Here is a 22,061-nt window from a genome sequence, read left to right as displayed (position 1 = left end):
TCGGAATAGGAAGTGATGAAAAAAGATCATGTGCCTAAAAATGGTACCAATAAAAATGTCAACTCGTCCTGCAAAAAACAGGCCCTCACAAGACTGTTTCAGCAGAAATATGGAAAAATTTGTGCTCTCAAAATATGGCGATGCAAAAACTATTTTTTTTTTTAAAGAAAGGATTTTTTTAGTGTGTGACAGCAGCCAAACATAAAAAGTTATAAATCTGGTGTCACTGTAATCGCACTGACACAGAATAAAGTCATCTAATCACTTATACCGCATGAGGAACAGCATAAAAAATAAATAAACCAATTCTTCATCTGCTGTTGAATTGTTCATTCTGCTTCCCAAACATCGCAATAAGGCTCGGCGCACATTTATCCTGTGCTCTACACTGATTGCTTACACCAGGTTTGTATGTATATGGCTAGAGTCACACTTGCCGTATGAAAAATCGGTCCAATTCCCCCGGCCGAGAATTGTACCAATGTTCTCCGTATGGTGATCCATATGTAATTCGTTTGCAATGCGATATGTATCCGTGTGACATCCGTATGGCTTTACATTTCTCACTGATTTTCCCCATTGTATTTAATGGCTCAATGGGGTGAAATGAGGAAAATGCTTGCATATTTCTCGCAAGTCACATGGATGGTCCACTAAATGCTAAAACTGACCTGCCACTATGATTCTCCAGGTCATTATGAGTTCATAGACGAAAAACATTTCTAGGTTCTTTTTTATCTAAGTGGTGAAAAAAATTTCCAAACATTGCTTAAAAAAGCGCAATTTTTCGCTACCCGTAGCATCTCCATTTTTCATGATCTGGGGTTGGGTTGAGGGCTTATTTTTTACAAGCCGAGCTAATGTTTTTAATGATACCACTTTGGTGCAGTTACGTTCTTTTGATCGCCTGTTATTGCATTTTAATGCAATGTCGCGGCGACCAAAAAAGCGTAATTCTGGAGTTTTGACTTTTTTTCTCGCTACACCTTTTAGTGATCAGGTTAATCCTTATTTTTCATTGATAGATCGGGCGATTCTGAATGCGGCAATACCAAATATGTGTAGGTTTGATTTTTCTTATTGTTTTATTTTGAATGGGGCGAAAGGGGGGTGATTTAAACTTTTATATTTTTTTAATTTTTTTTTCATATTTTTAAAAACATTTTTTTTTCATTTTGGCATGCTTCAATAGCCTCCATGGAAGGCTAGAAGCTGCCACAACTCGATTGCCTCTGCTACATAGAGGCGATGCTCAGATCGCTCAGAATTGCAGCATTGCTATGAGCGCCAACCACAGGACCTCACTGCCAGAGCCCGCATCAAAGCGGGGGTTCTGCCATGGGATGTACTATTCCATCCGATGGCAGAAAGGGGGGCTTCCATGTTACTCGTAGTACAAAGACTCTAAAAAAGCTAAATGGTTCTCGCCCCCCCAAAACAAATTTAGAAAATTCTGCGCTCCCAAATCCAAATGTCCCTTCCCTTCTGAGAGTCACAGTGTGCCTAAACCACCCTTAAGGTCCACATGTTTAGCATTTCTGTAGCCATAAGAGCCCACCTTATTTACAGGTGCATGAGCTGGGCACAATGTACTGGTCAATAGAACGGCAGTCTGCAATTTTCACTCAGCAACATCCACTGCTGCTTGTTTCTGTAAAACACCCATGGAGTCAAAATCGTCACTACATCTGTAGATAAATTCCCAATGGGGTACAATTTCCAAAATGGGGTCACTTGAAGGGGGATTCAGCTCTTCTACTACTTAGGGGCTTTGAATACCAAACCACCTTGGATAGGAGATCACCAGAAAAAAACCAATGAATACTCGGGCCACAGCGTCTATTCCAGACCACGCTATATAAACCCTTTTTCCACCATTACTAACCACCCCCTGACGAAGATAAACATTCGAAACGCGCGTCGGGCGCACGTAGGTCCAGGTATTGATCTCCCCCAGGTATATACTAAATATATTTTATATTCATTTTATATTGCTGTACTGTCTTATATGAGCAATTGGTTACCCATTGTTTGGCCTGGATTTAGGCATACACTTGTGGGCACCTTATTTCATTGGATTTTTCCTTGGCTATTATGCACTTTAAATTGCACTACTTTGCACAGCGTTAAAAAAGTGAATTTATTTCTATTTCTATTTTTGCACAAAATTTTAGCATCACGTCTTTTTGATATTATTATCACTTTTTATTGGTACCTCTGCACTTTATGATGTGCACAGCGCAAAATGATATAGCACACTGGGGGCTATTTTATTGAGTATTTTTTCTCCCTCACCTCGTTAGTAAGGTATATACACCTTTTAATGTATTTTATATAAAAACATTTTATCATTGTACGTATCTGTTGCCAATCTTATAAATAAAGGCCTATTTTTTATTATTCCCGTATTCATTGGTTTTTTTCTGGTGATCTCCTATCCAAGGTGGTTTGGTATTCATTTCTGTACTACAGTGGTTCTCACTGGTGTTGTCTCACAGCATACTCTAACCACGGGCATATTTTATTTATTTTAAATATTTTCCAGATCAATAACATAATTCTGTGGATTAGTGTGGGTATACTGTGTCCAATTACTTAGGGGCTTTGTATATGGAGTCTGCAAACTATTCTAGGAAAATATGCACTCCAGGAGGCAAATAGCGCTCCGTCCCTCCCGAATCTCACCGTATGGCTAAGCAGTACTGTAGAGTCACATATGGGGATATTTTGGGACAAATTTTGGTGCCATTTGAACCTATTTCCAAGTGTGGAAATGTAAAATCTGAGGCTAAAACAAAATTTTGGTGATAAAAATGTAATTGTTTTTCTTCCCTGCAAAATGGTATAAAATTCAGGCACTGAAAGACGCTTTTTATTGCGAAAACTAGTTTTTGCATCACCACATTTTGAGAGCTATAATTTTTCCATATTTCGTCTGACACAGTCATGTTATGGCTTGTTTTTTGCGGGACGAGCTGGTGTTTATATTGGTACCATTTTCGGGCACGTTAAATTTTTTGATTGCTTTATATTCTGATTTTTGGGAGGCAGAATAAACAAAAACCAGCAATTCAGGAATTGTTTGTTTTTTTTTATACCGTTTCATGTGTGGTAATATTGATAAGGCAGCTTTATTCTTCGGGTCAGTAAAATTACAGCGATACCACATTTATATTTTTTTATGTTTTGGTCCTTTTACACAATAAAAACTATTTTATAGAAAAATAATTAATAATAGAATTGTAGAGTTGGAAGGGACCTCCTGGGTCATCTGGTCCAACCCCCTCCTCAAAGCAGGATTCACTAAATCATCCCAAACAGATGTCTGTCCAGCCTCTGTTTGAAGACTTCCATGGAAGGAGAACTCACCACCTCTCGTGGCAGCTTGTTCCACTCATTGATCACCCTAAGGCCTCTTTCACACTAGCGTCGTGCACTGCACGTCGCTATACGTCGTTTTGTAGAAAAAACGCATCCTGCAAAATTGCTTGCAGGATGCGTTTTTTCTCCATAGACTAGCATTAGCGACGCAGTGCGAAGCATTGCCACACGTCGCAACCGTCATGCGACGATTGCATCGTTTTGCGTCGGACCGTCGCCACAAAAAAATGTTACATGTAACTTTCTTTGTGCATCGTGACCGTCTTTTCCAACTGCGCATGCACGGCCGGAACTCCACCCCCGCCTCCCCGCACATCACAGTGGGGCAGCGGATGCGTTGTAAAACTGCATCCGCTGCCACCGTTGTGCGGCACTTTCACAGTGTTCGTTGGTGCGCCGCAACGTCGCATTGCGACGTGCAGTGCACGACGCTAGTGTGAAAGTAGCCTAACTGTCAAAAAGTTTTTTCTAATATCTAATCTGTGTCTCCTCCCATTCAGTTTCATCCCATTGCTTCTAGTCTTTCCTTGTGCAAATGAGAATAATTATGATCCTTCTACAATGTGACAGCCCTTGAGATATTTGTAGACAGATATTAAGTCTCCTCTCAGTCTTCTTATTTAAAGATTAACATTCCTAAATCCTGTAACCGTTCCTCATAGGACATGGTTTTCAGACCAGTCACCATTCTAGTCACTCTTCTCTAAACTTGCTCCAGTTTGTTGATGTATTTTTTAAAATGAAGGTGCCCAAAACTGGACACAGTATTCCAGATGAGGTCTGACCAAAGAGGAGTAGAGGGCAATAATGACTTCGCGTGATCTAGACTGTATGCTTCTGTTAATACATCCCAGAATTGCATTTGCCTTTTTTGCTGCTGCATCACACTGTTGACTCATGTTCAGTCTGTGATCTATTAGTATACCCAAGTGTTTTTCACATGTGCTGTTGCTTAGCCCTACTCCTCCCATTCTGTATATGCTTTTTTCATTTTTATTGCCCAGATGTAGTACTTTGCATTTTTCCTTGTTAAAAACCATTCTGCCCACTGCTCCAGTTTATTTACATCTTTTTGAATCCTCTCTCTCTCTTCTCTAGTATTATGTTTGCATCACTTTATTCTGAGAGCTATAACATTTTTATTTTTGGCTAATCGAGTTGTATTGCTGCTTGCTTTTTGCGGGACAAGATGACGTTTTCAGCTGTACCATGTTTATTTACATTCGTCTTTTTTATTGTGTTTTATTTCACTTTTTGCTCGGCAGTATGATGATAAAGCATCGTTTTTAGCTTGTTTTTTTTATGGTGTGCACTAGAGGGGGTTAACTAGTTTGACAGTTTTATAGGTTGGGTCGTTCCAGATACGAAATATGTGTACTTTTATTTATTTTATTTTTTTATAATAATATTTATTTATTGGTACAATATCTTTTTTTTTTATTATTATTATTATTATTTTGTTTTTGTTTTTTTAAATATTTGTATAACATTTTTCACTTTGTTATTTTGTCCCATTGTGAGACTTTCTCTTTCTGCAGTCTGATCACAGTTATAAATTATAACAATGCAGGAGCATTGCTATACCTTATAACTGTCAGTGCTGCAGAATCAAGTTAGTTAGATCATGCACTGCACATGATCTAACTAACTTGCAAGTGACTGGTGACCTGGATATTATCATGACGACATTTGGTCACTATGGCAGTGATGAAGACCCCGCGATAAAGTCGTGGGGTCGTCGATCCAAGGGCAGAGGGGCTTTTTCCCCTTTGCCTGCTCACTTAATGCTGCAATCGCAGCATTTAGGGGGTTAAAGTGCCGGGAGTTGTGCAGGCACCCCTCCTGGTGCTGGGAGCTGGGTGTCAGTTGTCAGAATCAGCTGACTCCCGACAGCCTCTGTGCATGCAAAATCGCCAGAATGTATCCATACGTCCAAGGTCATTGAGTATCAGGCGATCTGGATGTATGAATCGTAAAGTTGATAAATAGATATTGATGGCACATTTCTAGAAATTTTTAGAAACGATGAATTGTAGTTTTGAATTACACCATTCATATTACCTTTCATTGTACTAAAAAATGGCGGGGGGGGAATATAAGTGTGATGGGGGAAAAAAATGCAATTTTGCGTTTTTTGTGTTTTGTCTTTAAGATGAACATCCTGTAGTAAAATGTACTCAGAATCATGATTTTTCAGGTCAGTATGATTACGTTGATATCAAACTTGTAAAGATTTTTTTTCATTTAAGTGGTGAAAAAAAATTCTGAAATTTATTTTAAAATTGGTGTTTGTATGACCGTTTTCCGAGACTCGTAAGATCCTTTTTTCAATCTATTGAGCTGTGTGGAGGCTTGTTTTTTTTACGTAATGAGCTGATGGTTTTACTGACACAATTTTCGAATATGTATGATGTTTTGATCTGTTTTTATTGTCTTTTATGGAGACACAGTGACCATTTTGATTTGTTTTCTGATTACTCTGTTTACCGATTGCATTAATTCATTTTAAATGTTGATAGATTGGACTTTTAAGAACGCTGTGATGCCACATATGTATATATATATATTTATTTTTTTTTTATTCTTTGTTTTTATACCGGAAATTAAGTATGAAGTAAAAGTTACATAAAAATTACAGTAATTATGGAGTTATAAAAATCATATTCAATACTGAATAAATCAAGATGGTTTGAAAATTTGTTTTACGGTTTTTCACCATTTACATATCATTAACTTGTCTTTTCATCCCGTAATTTCCATCATTATATAACTGTTCCATTTTGGTACTGCAATTTTAATGGTGAGTAGTATATTATAGGATACAGTGGTAAGAGTGAAAACTACAAGATTTCCGTATTTTTTTAAATATATCAATGACATGGAAAATTTAAAAAAAATCTGTTTAACTAAAATGTTGATTTGATAAAGCTCTTTTTCTGGCCAAAGTTTGCTTCTAACATAGTTTTACAAAGTTTGTAAGTTAATTTTTACTGTTTATTTTAAGTTTGACGTTTACTCCCTCAACTCAAAAAGTAAAAGAAATACATCTTCAGGGAGCACAGAGCAAATATAAATGATCGTTCCTGTGGCTCCAGAACTAATTGCAGAATACTGGGAGAGAGGAAACAGAGTGAAAGACGCTATTTACTGTTTAGACTTTTGGTTTCTAATGGATTATTAACAAAGTACAAGAACGATAATATGTCATTTCCCGAATCCCGAGTGATTCTCGAGTCCAGTATGAAAAAAAGAGCAATCTTATGGAAGTGAAAGGTAAAGTATTGTATTGCAACATCTGAAAAAATGCTATGTTTATGCTTATACCGAAAGGTCATGTTCACATGTGGCTAAAAATTTGCATTGCAAAAATTTCCCTGTGCACATTTCAACACAGGATACACGATAACCAAAATCTGCGACAAATAAGACAAGCTGTGGATTTGGACATCTGAATTATGCCTTGAAATCCATGCATATTGTTTTTTGCACAGTATTACTAGTTTTGTTTAAATGCCACTGACGTGCTGAAGATAGAAATCGCATATTGTAGTAACTGACGAGCTGAAGCACTACATGTGGGCTTTGTTCACACCAGCATCATTCAGAAAGTAAACCCTGATGCCAAACCTGTCTTGAGACAGGTACAAGTGAGAGACAAACTGAGCTACAATGGGAATCGCTGGAGTTTCATCAAGGTTTCTGACATTTTAACAGCAAGAATAGCGCTACATGCTGTGAAAATCATTTATAGTGCTTCTATAATATAAGCCAAAGCCTCATTTATTCATGTGATATACAATGCTCACGTAACTCCACAATTGTGCCATATGTTAGAACCAGCGGCAGAATAAAGCTCATGTGAGGACGTAATTACAGATATAGGCCCTGGTTTATTAAAGAGGTTGTCCACTACTTTATCATTGATGACTTATCCTTAGGATAGGTCTTCAGTGTCTGATCAGTTGAAGTCCAACACCCAGTACCCCGTCGATCAGTTGTTCTCAGTGTCAGTGGCAGCCACCGGCCGGAACTGCTCAATTACGGAGCTGCTCCGTCTTCTTATAGTGGCTGCAGCAGAGTACAGATCAATAGGAAGCAGATGTGCAGTACCAATGATAAAGTAGTGGATAACCTCATTAATCCTGGTGTTGTGAAGGCCACTCTTAGTGAACAGGACTGCTGGAGTAAGATGCACATAATTCATTAAGGGGAATCTGTCATGTGAAAACATGCTGTAACCTGCATATATAGGGTTAATTGGCAGGTTACTAGCATACTGAAGCTGCCCGCTGCCTGCAATAACAACATGGAGGAAATTAACTGTATTCTTCCTGGCAGCCTCGAGCTTTCAGTCATAGAGTTGTGGCCGGCACGGCTTCAGTCACTTTTCAGTATATTGTGAAAAGCAGCTAAAAGCACACCCGGGCACCAACTGACAGTTGGCTCTGCACTGATGCACTGTAGAGCCGGCTGTCAGTCAGTACCGGGTTATGGTTTCAGCCGATGATCACTATGTATTAAGCGGTGACTGAACCAGCGTCAGCTGCGCCTCTATGACTGAAAGTTCGAGGCTGACAGGAGGAATAAAATTTATTTCCTACCTATGCAGGCGCCGGGCAGGTTCAGAATGCTATTAACCTGACGATTTACCCCATCTCTGCAGGTTAATAGTGTTTTTTCCATATTACAGATTCCCTTTAAGAAGCGCACACCGCTGATTGCATTAAAGGGAACCTGTCACCCCGTTTTTTCGGTATGAGATAAAAATACTGTTAAATAGGGCCTGAGCTGAGCATTACAATAGTGTATTTTGTGGACCCCGATTCCCCACCTATGCTGCCGAAATACGTTACCAAAGTAGCCGTTTTCGCCTGTCAATCAGGCTGGTCTGGTCAAAAGGGCGTGTTGTCTTCCCCCAGATTTTGCGTAGTTTTCCGTTGGTGGCGTAGTGGTGTGCGCATGCCCAAGGTCCCGAATCCTCTGCCAGGGGATTTAAAAGAGCGCGCTGTTCGTTATTTCATTGGTGATCGGTGGGCGCGGCCATCTTCCTTTGGCCGCGCGTGCGCAGAAGCGGCGCTCTGCTGGCCGCGGCGCTCTGCTGGCCGCGGTTTCAGGAAAATGGCCGCCGCGATATCCATCTGCGCACGCGCGGCATCCCGCGGCCATTTTCCTGAAGCCGCGGCCAGCAGAGCGCCGCTTCTGCGCACGCGCGGCCAAAGGAAGATGGCCGCGCCCACCGATCACCAATGAAATAACGAACATCGCGCTCTTTTCAATCCCCTGGCAGAGGATTCGGGACCTTGGGCATGCGCACACCACTACGCCACCAACGGAAAACTACGCAAAATCTGGGGGAAGACAACACGCCCTTTTGACCAGACCAGCCTGATTGACAGGCGAAAACGACTACTTTGGTAACGTATTTCGGCAGCATAGGTGGGGAATCGGGGTACACAAACTACACTATTGTAATGCACAGCTCAGGCCCTATTTAACAGTATTTTTATCTCATACCGAAAAAACGGGGTGACAGGTTCCCTTTAAGGGCATCTTACAACTGGCATGAGCTTCCGCCAGAAATGTTTCTCCAATCAGAGACTGGAGTAACATTTCTAGCTAAATTTACACTAGCAAGGTGGCGTACTTTTAGATGAATTAGACAGGTGAGCTATGTAACTTCCTGTCCCACCCCAAAGCTGCCTATTTTAGGCTGCCGTCACATAGTCAGTATTTGGTCAGTATTTTACATCAGTATTTGTAAGCCAAAACCAGGAGTGGGTGATAAATGCAGAAGTGGTGACATGTTTCTATTATACTTTTCCTCTCCTGGTTTTGGCTTACAAACACTGATGTAAAATACTGACCAAATACTGCTAGTGTGATGGCAGCCTTAAAGAAACTGTCCGAAACTGACATAAAAACGCTAAAAGTCACAAAATAATTTGACATTTGAATGTGTTTTACACCAGAAAATATCTTCATGTGCTCCATGTTTCTACACAGATTTCAGCCTGCACCAAGCATGGCTTATTTTTATTTTCTAATTCTCGTATAACACACTCTAAAATATTATGTATTTTTTATTTCCTTACAGAATCAAATATTAAAGAATAGCTTGTTTGTAATGAAAGTACAGTGCTTTGTGTTCTACATTCTTGTCATTCATATAAGGCTACACTCACAATCAGGGCTGCCACTAGAAATTTCGGGGCCCCATACTGGCAAAATTTTCGGGGCCCCCTTGAGACTCCGCCCAGGCTCCACCCCAGCCCGGCCTCCTCGCTCCACCCCTCGAACTGTCCACAGTCCCACCGCTCTCTCTTGGAAAATCTCCACTTCTCACCTATCACACATTGACAGTTCCCATCACCAGATCACACATAAAGCCGGCAGCTTTTGTTTTGGCCAAAAGATTTTTTAAGCCACCAAAATGACAAGGTAGACACTTTTGGCCAGGCCCTACTCTACTGTAACCTATTAAATATTTGTTAAAATATGCAATACAATTTAGGTTTATTTTTATTTATTTTTCAATTTTTAAAATGACCTATAATACTACATACAAGGAACAAATACCACAGCACCATGACCAGACACCATATTACCACCACAGTGACCGAATAATATCAAATACAAGGAACAAATACCACAACACCATGTCCAGACCACATATTACCACCACATAGTGACTGAATACTACAATACTGATCAGTAATAAAAAAAACACCTCACAATACTAATATCACCATCAGTGCCAGTATTCACAGGAGATCTGTACTTAGTATGCAGTGTCTGTGTACAGGTAACACAGAGATCACTGGTGACATTATACACAGGACCTCTGTATATAGTATACAGTGTATAGTGTCAGTGTATAGGTAACACTGACTCACCAGTGACGTCTCTAGGTGAAGTCCTTCATCTTTCATCCAGCACAGACCGCCATCACTTCATCCAGCCAGGACTCTGTCATGATTCCCAATGGAAGGGACATGGGCAAAAACAGGACTAGCTCTAGGAAGATGGAATCTAAGCTGACCGCGATGCTGAACCTAACGCACAACTACCAGTGGCCGGGGAACGTACCTGCGTTTTATCCCTAGACGTCTCGCACCAGCCGAAGATCTAGCTACCCCTAATAGAGGAAACACAGACCTGGCTTGCCTCCAGAGAAAACCCCAAAGTAATAGTAGCCCCCAACATATAATGACGGTTAGTTAAGAAGAAAACACATACGCAGTATGAATACAGGTTCAGCAAAGAGAGGCCCACTAACTAGATAGCAGAAAATACAAAAGTGGACTTCGCGGTCAACTCAAAACCCTACAAAATACCATCCTGAAATGACTTTAAACTCCGGTATCAACTCATGACACCGGAGTGGCCATTTCAGTACACTAGAGCTTCCAGCAGCAAGATTCATATAAATGCACGCTGGACAAAAGGTACAAATGATCAAACTTATCTGACTCAGCAGACTTGGAGCAGGTAGCAAGTAACAGAGGAGCTCTGGTAACATTGATAGCCAGCAAGTAAATGAGTGAGAAGCCAGACTATATAGGAAACTCCCATTTCCTGATGGGAACAGGTGCACTGGAGATAGAAGACAGAAGTCAACCAGTACCACCAGTAGCCACCAGAGGGAGCCCACAAACAGAATTCACAACAGTACCCCCCCTTGAGGAGGGGGCACCGAACCCTCATGAGAACCACCAGGGCGATCTGGACGAGCCCTATGAAAGGCGCGAACCAAATCAGAGGCATGAACATCAGAGGCAGTCACCCAAGAATTATCCTCCTGACCGTATCCCTTCCATTTGACCAAATATTGAAGTCTCCGTCTGGAAACGTGAGAGTCCAAAATCTTCTCCACAACATACTCCAATTCACCCTGCACCAGCACAGGAGCAGGAGGCTCAACAGAAGGAACAACCGGTATCTCGTACCTCCGCAACAAGACCGATGGAAGACATTATGAATAGTGAAAGATGCTGGTAGGTCCAAACGAAACGATACCGGATTAAGAATCTCCAAAATCTTATAAGGACCTATGAACCGAGGTTTAAACTTAGGAGAAGAGACCTTCATAGGGACAAAACGAGAAGATAACCACACCAAGTCCCCAACGCGAAGACGATTACCAGCACGACGATGACGATTAGCAAACTGCTGAGTCTTCTCCTGGGACAACTTCAAGTTGTCCACCACATGACTCCAAATCCGGTGCAATCTATCCACCATAGTGTCCACTCCAGGACAATCCGAAGATTCCACCTGACCAGATGAAAAACGAGGGTAAAACCCCGAATTGCAGAAGAAAGGAGAAACCAGAGTGGCAGAACTAGCCCGATTATTAAGGGCAAACTCCGCCAACGGCAAAAAGGCGACCCAGTCATCCTGATCAGCAGACACAAAACACCTCAAATAAGTCTCCAAGGTCTGATTAGTTCGCTCTGTCTGGCCATTCGTCTGAGGATGGAAAGCAGACGAAAAAGACAAATCAATGCCCATCCTGGCACAGAACGCCCGCCAAAATCTAGACACAAATTGGGATCCCCTGTCAGAAACGATGTTTTCCGGGATACCATGTAGACGAACCACATTCTGAAAAAATAGAGGAACCAACTCCGATGAAGAAGGCAACTTGGGCAAGGGTACCAAATGAACCATTTTAGAAAAACGGTCACACACCACCCAGATGACGGTCATTTTCTGAGAAACCGGGAGATCCGAAATAAAGTCCATAGAGATGTGCGTCCAAGGCCTCTTCGGAATAGGCAAGGGCAACAACAATCCACTAGCCCGAGAACAACAAGGCTTGGCCCGAGCACAAACATCACAAGACTGTACAAAAGTACGCACATCTCGAGACAGGGAAGGCCACCAGAAGGACCTGGCCACCAAATCTCTGGTACCAAAGATTCCAGGGTGGCCTGCCAACACAGAAGAATGAACTTCCAAGATGACTCTACTGGTCCACTCATCTGGAACAAACAGTCTCCCAGGCGGACAACGATCAGGCCTATCCACTTGAAACTCCTGCAAAGCACGTCGCAAGTCTGGAGAGACAGCAGACAATATCACCCCATCCTTAAGGATACCCGTAGGCTCAGAATCACCAGGGGAGTCAGGCTCAAAACTCCTAGAAAGGGCATCTGCCTTCACATTTTTTGAACCTGGTAGATATGAGACCACAAAATTAAACCGGGAGAAAAACAACGACCAGCGCGCCTGTCTAGGATTCAGACGCCTGGCTGACTCAAGGTAAATCAGATTCTTGTGATCAGTCAAGACCACCACCTGATGCCTAGCACCCTCAAGCCAATGACGCCACTCCTCAAAGGCCCACTTCATAGCCAAGAGTTCCCGATTACCAACATCATAATTTCGCTCGGCGGGCGAAAATTTTCGAGAAAAGAACGCACATGGTCTCATCACCGAGCAATCGGAACTTCTCTGCGACAAAACCGCCCCTGCTCCGATCTCTGAAGCATCAACTTCGACCTGAAAAGGAAGTGAAACATCAGGTTGGCGCAACACAGGAGCAGAAGAAAAGCGGTGCTTAAGCTCCCGAAAGGCCTCCACAGCCGCCGAGGACCAATTGGAAACATCAGCACCCTTCTTAGTCAAATCCGTTACAGGCTTTACGACACTTGAAAAACCAGTTATAAATCGACGATAGAAATTAGCAAAGCCCAAGAATTTCTGAAGGCTCTTAAGGGAAGTCGGTTGCGTCCAATCACAAATAGCCCGAACCTTGACAGGATCCATCTCAATAGAAGAAGGGGAAAAAATATACCCCAAAAAAGAGATCTTCTGAACCCCAAAAATACACTTTGAACCCTTTACAAACAAAGAATTGGCCCGCAAAACCTGAAAAACCTTCCTGACCTGTTGAACATGCGACTCCCAGTCATCGGAAAAAATCAAAATATCATCCAGATACACAATCATAAATTTATCCAGATATTCACGGAAAATATTGTGCATAAAGGACTGAAAGACTGAAGGGGCATTAGAAAGACCAAAAGGCATTACCAGATACTCAAAATGGCCCTCGGGCGTATTAAATGCAGTTTTCCACTCATCTCCCTGCTTAATCCGCACCAAATTATACGCACCCCGAAGGGCAATCTTAGAGAACCACCTTGCCCCCTTAATACGAGCAAACAAATCAGTCAACAGTGGCAAAGGATACTGATATTTGACTGTAATCTTATTCAACAGCCGATAATCAATACAAGGCCTCAGGGAACCATCTTTTTTACCCACGAAAAAAAAACCTGCTCCTAAAGGGGTTGAGGATGGACGAATATGTCCCTTTTCCAAGGACTCCTTAATATACTCTCGCATAGCAGCATGCTCTGGCACAGACAGATTGAACAAACGACCTTTAGGAAATTTGCTGCCAGGAATCAAATCTATAGCACAATCGCAATCCCTGTGAGGAGGGAGCAAACTAAGTTTAGGCTCCTCAAAAACATCACAATAGTCAGACAAAAATGCCGGAACCTCAGAGGGAGTAGATGAAGCAATGGAAACCAAAGGTACTCCCCCATGAATCCCCTGACATCCCCAGCTTAATACAGACATTGTTTTCCAGTCAAGAACTGGGTTGTGAGTTTGTAACCATGGCAATCCAAGCACTAAGACATCATGCAAATTATGCAACACAAGGAATCGAATCACCTCCTGATGGTCTGGAGTCATACACATAGTCACTTGTGTCCAGTATTGAGGTTTATTCCTAGCCAATGGTGTGGAGTCGATACCCTTCAAAGGAATAGGGACTTCCAGAGACTCTAGACTAAACCCACAGCGCCTGGCAAAGGACCAATCCATAAGACTCAGGGCGGCGCCAGAGTCCACATAGGCATTCACATTAATAGATGATAAGGAACAAATCAAAGTTACAGACAAAAGAAACTTAGACTGCAAGTTGCTAACTGCAAAAGACTTATCAACCCTTTTAGTGCGTTTAGAGCATGCCGATATAACATGAGCAGAATCACCACAATAGAAGCATAACCCATTTTTACGCCTATAATTCTGCCGTTCACTTCTGGACAGAATTCTATCACATTGCATATTCTCCGGTGCCTGCTCAGAAGACACCGCCAAATGGTGCACAGGTTTGCGCTCCCGCAAACGCCGGTCAATCTGAATAGCCATTGTCATGGACTCATTCAGACCTGTGGGCGTAGGAAACCCCACCATGACATCTTTAACGGCGTCAGAGAGACCCTCTCTGAAATTCGCCGCCAGGGCGCACTCATTCCACTGAGTAAGCACAGACCATTTACGAAACTTTTGACAATATATTTCAGCTTCATCATGCCCTTGAGAGAGGGCTATCAAGGCCTTTTCAGCTTGAATCTCCAAATTCGGTTCCTCATAGAGCAACCCCAGCGCCAGAAAAAACGCATCCACATTGAGCAGCGCAGGATCCCCTGGTGCCAATGCAAATGCCCAATTCTGGGGGTCACCCCGCAGCAAGGAAATAACAATCTTAACCTGCTGAGCAGGGTTTCCAGCGGAGTGAGGTCTCAGAGAAAGATACAATTTACAATTGTGCTTAAAATTCAAAAAACGAGATCTATCTCCAGAAAAAAACTCTGGTATAGGAATTTTAGGTTCAGACATAGGAGCATGTATGACGAAATCTTGTATATTTTGAACCTTAGAAGCAAGATTATTCAGATTTGAAGCTAAACTCTGGATATCCATTTCTCAGCAGCTGAGATCTGAGCCATTCAGGGATTAAGAGGAGGGGAAAGAAGCAGACTGCAATTATGGCTAAACAGACTTCAGAGTAAAAAAAAAAAAAAGGTGTCAGAGACTTCTTTTCTCTCCTTCTTCAGCCAATACTTAACACATCTGGCCGGCTATACTGTCATGATTCCCAATGGCAGGGACATGGGCAAAAATAGGACTAGCTCTAGGAAGATGGAATCTAAGCTGACCACGATGCTGAACCTAACGCACAACTACCAGTGGCCGGGGAACGTACCTGCGTTTTATCCCTAGACGTCTCGCACCAGCCGAAGATCTAGCTACCCCTAATAGAGGAAACACAGACCTGGCTTGCCTCCAGAGAAAACCCCAAAGTAATAGTAGCCCCCAACATATAATGACGGTTAGTTAAGAAGAAAACACATACGCAGTATGAATACAGGTTCAGCAAAGAGAGGCCCACTAACTAGATAGCAGAAAATACAAAAGTGGACTTCGCGGTCATCTTAAAACCCTACAAAATACCATCCTGAAATGACTTTAAACTCCGGTATCAACTCATGACACCGGAGTGGCCATTTCAGTACACTAGAGCTTCCAGCAGCAAGATTCATATAAATGCACGCTGGACAAAAGGTACAAATGATCAAACTTATCTGACTCAGCAGACTTGGAGCAGGTAGCAAGTAACAGAGGAGCTCTGGTAACATTGATAGCTGGCAACTGGCAAGTAAATGACTGAAAAGCCAGACTATATAGGAAACTCCCATTTCCTGATGGGAACAGGTGCACTGGAGATAGAAGACAGAAGTCAACCAGTACCACCAGTAGCCACCAGAGGGAGCCCACAAACAGAATTCACAACAGGACTCGTTTCTGCAGGAAATAACACAGTTATCTCGAGTTCCACTTGCAGAACACATTACTTAATTTTCCCAACTTCTACATTACACCACATGAAGAAGGCAACATAGTATCACTCTACACCAGAGGTGTCAAACTGCATTCCTCGAGGGCCGCCAACAGGTCATATTTTCAGGATTTCCTTGTATTGCACAGGTGATAATTTAATCACCTGCACAGAATGATTCCAGCACCTTGTGGAATGCTAATGAAATCCTGAAAACATGACCTGTTGGCGGCCCTCGAGGAATGCAGTTTGACACCTCTGCTCTACACAGTAACAGGACCGCCCCCCCATTTAAAACAGCATACTCAAAAAATAAAATAAATACATCACTGCAGTAATAATATCCCTTAATTAGCCCCTATGGTAATAATATTCGCCATCCTAGCCCCCGTGTGTCTCATTCCTGGCATCAGCCATATGTTCTTGCATCTTGCCCTAATGAGTATCCATTCTGCCCCATATGATCTCCCCATCCTGCACCATCTGTCTCCATCGTATCCATACTTCCCCATGATCCTGCCCCATCTGTCTCCAATCATGCCCGTATCACCATTCTGCCCCGTCTCCAATCATGCCCCCATGTCTGCAATCATGCCCCCTGTGTCTCCATTCTGCCCCAACTGTTTCCAATCCCCCAGTGTCTCCAGTTATGCCACCATGTCTTTCATCCTGCCCCCTGTGTCTCCAATCATGCCCCGTATCTCCATTCTTCCCCTGTGTCCAGCCTTCTGCCCCTGTGTCCAGCCTTCTGCCCCTGTGTCCAGCCTTCTGTCCCTGTGTCCAGCCTTCTGCCCCTGTGTCCAGCCTTCTGCCCATGTCCAGCCTTCTGCCCCTGTGTCCAGCCTTCTGCCCCTGTGTCCAGCCTTCTGCCCCTGTGTCCAGCTTTCTGCCCCTGTGTCCAGGTTTTTGCCCGTGTCCAGCATTCTGCCCCTGTGTCCAGCATTCTGCCCCTGTGTCCAGCATTCTGCACCAGTGTCCAGCTTTCTGCCCCAATGTCCAGCTTTCTGCCTTTGTCCAGCATTCTGCCCCTGTGTCCAGCATTCTGCCCCTGTGTCCAGCCTTCTGCCCCTGTGTCCAGCCTTCTGCCCCTGTGTCCAGCTTTCTGCCCCTGTGTCCAGCGTTCTGCCCCTGTGTCCAGCGTACTGCCCCTGTGTCCAGCGTTCTGCCCTGGGCCCCCCGGATCGCCGCTCTCAATAAAAAAAAAAAAAGTTCTTCTCACCTGACCGCGCTCCTGCTCTTCTCTCCACACTGCTGAAGCGCGCGGCGCACTCGCCGGCGACTGACAATGACGTCAGACGCCGGCGACATGCACGCTGCAGCTGACGTCAGCTGCCAGCCTCAGATTGGCTGGCGGCTGTTAACTATTGACGTGCGGGCGCGGACATCAATAGCGTTAAACAGCTGCAGCGCCGCTAAGGGCCCGGTTTAGCCTGCGGCTGCCGGTAGGGGCCCGGTGAGCAGATGAGACGGGGCCCGATGCGGGCCCCCTCTGCCCACTGGGCCCCATACGCCAGTCACGGCTGTAATGCCCTGATGGCGGCCCTGCTCACAATTGTATGATAGACAGATGTTTTAGATCAGTGCTTCCCAAACTCCAGTCCTCATGGCCCCCAATAGATAAGGATTTCAGGATTTTAGAGAACCTGTGGCAGTTCCTGATGCCTTAATAATAATCCCATCACCTGTGCATTACTAAGGAAATTCTGAAAACATGATGTGTTGTCGGCCCTGAGGACAGGTTTGGGAAACACTGCCTAAGACCTCATACACAAGTCAGTATTTTGTATCAGTGTTTATATGTCAAAACCAGGAGAGGAACAATCAGAGAACAACTATAAGACCGGGATCACACATGTGAGAAACAAGGCAGAGTCTCGCATGTTAATACCCGGCCCTGCCGCCGTCACTCAGGAGCGGAGCGTGCAGCTGCATGTATTGCTATGCGGCCGCACGCTCCACTCCGGAGTGCAAGCGGCAGGGCCGGGTATTAACATGTGAGACTCGGTTGTGTTATTCGCATGTGTGATCCCGGCCTAAGGCCGGGTCACACTACCGTAGAATACGGACGAGTGCTATGCGAGAAAACATCGCATAGCACTTGGATCACTGTTAATCTATGGGGCAGCTCACATCACCATAGTTTTTCCAGGTGTATTTGATGTGCTTGTAAAATCGCAGCATGCTGCGATTTTTCTCGAATATCGTCCGAGACTCGACAATGCAAGCCTATGGGTGCGATAAAAACTTGGACACCACACGGACCATCCGTGTGACTTGCGAGAAATGCACACACATTTTCCTCATTTCAGCCCATTGAGCCATTAAATTCTATGAGGAAAAGCAATGAGAATGTAAAGCCATACGCATGTCATACAGATGTCATATGGATACATAGGTGCGAGAAAATCGCATCATCGCATTGCACACGGATGACCATACGGAGAACACTTGTGCGACTCTTGGCAGGGAGACTCGGACTTATTTTCCATACGGTCAGTGTGACGCCGGCCTAATTGTAAGATTGACTCCTGTTCTGTGATTTGGAAACACTTCTAGTTGTGGCATACAAATACGGATCAAAAACACTGATATGTGAATAAAACTTTAGATGGATAGCAGAATGTGTAGGCATCCATTATAATGTCGCGTTCACATGTTCAGTATTTGGTCAGTATTTTACATCAGTATTTGTATTGGGTGATAAATACAGAAGTGGTGACGTGTTTCTATTATACTTTTCCTCTGATTTCTTCCTCTCCTGATTTTGGCTTACAAATATTGATGTCAAATACTGACCAAATACTGAATGTGTGAACGTGGCTTCAAAAATAGAATATCATCATTTATTTCAGCTCTTCAATACAAAAAGTGAAAATCATATATTATATAGAGTAATTACAAACAGAGTGATATATTTAAAGTGTTTATTTCTGTTAGTGTTGATGATTATGGCTTACAGCCAATGAAAACCCAAAAGTCATTATCTCAGTAAATTAGAATTATTAACAAAAACACCTGCAAAGGCTTCTTAAGCATTCTAAAAGGTCCCTTAGTCTGTTTCAGTAGGCTCCACAATCATGGGGAAGACTGCTGACTTGACAGATGTCCAGAAGGCAGTCATTGACACACTCCACAAGGAGGGTTAGCCACAAAAGATCATTGCTAAAGAAGCTGGTTGTTCACAGAGTGCTGTCTCCAAGCATATTAATGGAAAGTTGAGTGGAAGGAAAAAGTGTGGTAGAAAAAGGTGCACAAGCAACGGGGATAACCACAGCCTTGAAAAGATTATTAAGAAAAGGACATTCAAAAATTTGGGGGAGATTCACAAGGAGTAGACTGCTGCTGCAGTCATTGCTTCAAGAGCCACCACACACAGATGTACCCAGAACATGGGCTACAAGTGTCACATTCCTTGTGTCATGCCACTCATGACCATTAGACAACGACAGAAGCGTCTTACCTGGACCAAGGAGAAAAAGAACTGGACTGTTGCTCAGTGGTACAAGGTGCTGTTTTCAGACGAAAGTAAATTTTGCATTTCATTTAGGAATCAAGGTCCCAGAGTCTGGAGGAAGAGTGGAGAGGCCACAATCCAAGCTGCTTGAGGTCTAGTGTGAAGTTTCCACAATCGGTGATGGTTTGGGGAGCCATGTCATCTGCTGGTGTAGGTCCACTGTGCTTTATCAAGACCAAAGTCAGCACAGCCGCCTGCCAGGAAATTTTAGAGCACTTCATGTTTCCCTCTGCCGACAAGCTTTTTGGAGATGGAAATTTAATTCCCAGCAGGACTTAGCACCTGTCCACATGGCCAAAAGTACCAATACCTGGTTTAAAAACACCAGTATCACTGTGCTTGACTGGCCAGCAAACTCGCCTGACCTTAACCCCATAGGGTATTGTCAAGAGAAAGATGAGACACCAGACCCCACAATGCAGATGAACTGAAGGCTGCTATCAAAGCAACCTGGGCTTCCATAACACCTCAGCAGTGCCACAGCTGATTGCCTCCATACCACACCGCATTGATGCAGTAATTGATGCAAAAGGAGCCCCGACCAAGTATTGAGTGCATTTACTGAACATACATTTCAGTAGGCCAACATTTCGGATTTTAAAACCATTTTTCAAGCTGGTGTTATAAAGTATTCTAATTTACTGACATAATGATTTTTGGGTTTTCATTGGCTGTAAGCCATAATCATCAACATTAACAGAAATAAACACTTGAAATAGATCACTCTGTAATGACTCTATATAATATATGAGTTTCACTTTTTGAATTGAAAAACTGAAATAAATTAACTTTTTGATGATATTCTAATTTTGTGAGAAGCACCTGTATGCTATTACAGGATTCTGTTGTTTAGAAAAGTAGACTGCATTTCCTATACAACAGTATCAAGTAAACAGACGTAAACCATTATTGTGTGTGTTCTTTTATAATGGAGAGATGAAATGGCTGGTATCCGTTTGAAGCAACCATTTAACAGACACATCCTAGTGTACACTTTAAGGCTCATACTCACTTGCGAGAAACTCGGATGAGTCTCGCATGTTAATACCCGGCTGCTGCCGGCACTCAGATCGGAGCGTGCGGCCGCATAGGAATACATGCAGCCGCACGCTCCGCTCCTGAGTGCTGGGTTCAGTGCCGGGTATTGCGGTGCGAGACTCATCTGAGTTTCTCGCAAGTGAGTATGAGGCCTCATGGGCATGCCCAGCACATGGTGGTCAACAGAGCCTAATGCTCAGCTTTTCTTTCAGACTGTTATTATGGTCACATGGAATTCTACCACTGTGGACGAGTTCATCCTTCTGGGACTATCCAACACGCAGGACATGCAGATACTGTTATTTATTGTATTTCTTTTATGTTACATCATTTCATTGGCAGGCAATATGGTGATTATTGGGATCAGTACCATAAACCCTCGACTCCGCACACCAATGTACTTTTTTCTGGGAAATCTCTCCTTCTTGGACATCTGGTATACATCGAGTATTATTCCCAAGATGCTCAAAAATTTTTTATCTGTGAAGAAAACCATATCATTCATTGCCTGTTTCACCCAAATGTTCATCCACCTGTCTCTAGGAGGAGCCGAGTGCTATCTACTGTTAGCGATGGCATACGATCGGTATGTGGCCATATGCAGCCCCTTACATTATACTAATATCATGCATCCCGCCTTGTGCATTAGGATGGCTATCTTATCATGGGGTGGAGGTATAGCAAACTCAATATTCCAAACAGCTTTTACTTTACAGTTACCTTTCTGTGGCCCTAATGTTGTTAACCATTTCATCTGTGAGGAGCCCATCTTGTTGGAGTTAGCCTGCAGAGATACGTCACTTAATAAGACGATCATTTTTATCTGTGCTTTGGTGATAGCCGTGCTCCCTTTCTTCTTAATTCTTGTTACTTACATCTATATTATTTCCAGCGTAATGAAAATTTCTACATCCAAGGGACGTAGAAAAGCTTTTTCCACTTGCGCTTCACATGTTGTTGTGGTCACATTATTTTATGGCACCATTTTCTCAATGTATTTGAAACCTGGAACTATTCATGTTGCTAACCAAGACAAGATGGCCACCTTGTTCTACAGCGTTATCACACCGATGTTAAACCCTCTGATCTACACACTAAGAAACAAGGATGTAAAGGAGGCATTGAAGGAAGCAGCAAAGAAGAAGCGTGAGTTCAATTTGATCTGAGCAATACATAAAACTGTGCAGTAATAGTGACAGCAGCTCCCATTATGGGGGAGCGAACTCAGGGCAAGCGAGCCAGGGTGATGGCTGCAATACGCTGCTTCATCACCGCTTCAATCGCTCCATGCTGTCCATCCATTCAATGTCACTATAAATAACAATTGTGATATTCAAAGGAAAAATTGACGGGAGGCTGACAGATTAAAGAGAATCTGACAACAGATTTTTGTTACCACATCTCAGAGCAGCATGATATATGGAAAGGGACCTTGATTTCAGTGATATATGACTTACTGGGCTGCTAGCTGCAGTTTTGATACAA

The 22,061-nt window shown here is 43.1% G+C and overlaps 1 protein-coding gene across 1 annotated transcript; it reads left to right on the top strand.

The window, feature by feature from the left end:
* Positions 1–20,797: 20,797 nt before the first annotated feature.
* Positions 20,798–21,742, top strand: LOC143774913 (olfactory receptor 2G3-like). The gene has a single exon (XM_077262720.1). It carries the CDS (start codon positions 20,798–20,800, stop codon positions 21,740–21,742), a length of 945 nt encoding a protein of 314 aa, XP_077118835.1.
* Positions 21,743–22,061: the final 319 nt, after the last annotated feature.

The sequence above is a fragment of the Ranitomeya variabilis genome, chromosome 5 (genome assembly GCF_051348905.1).
Source record: "Ranitomeya variabilis isolate aRanVar5 chromosome 5, aRanVar5.hap1, whole genome shotgun sequence".
Classification (NCBI taxonomy): Eukaryota; Metazoa; Chordata; class Amphibia; order Anura; family Dendrobatidae; genus Ranitomeya; species Ranitomeya variabilis.
Note: the sequence above shows the minus strand (reverse complement) of the source record. Positions and strands in the feature narration are given on the sequence as shown.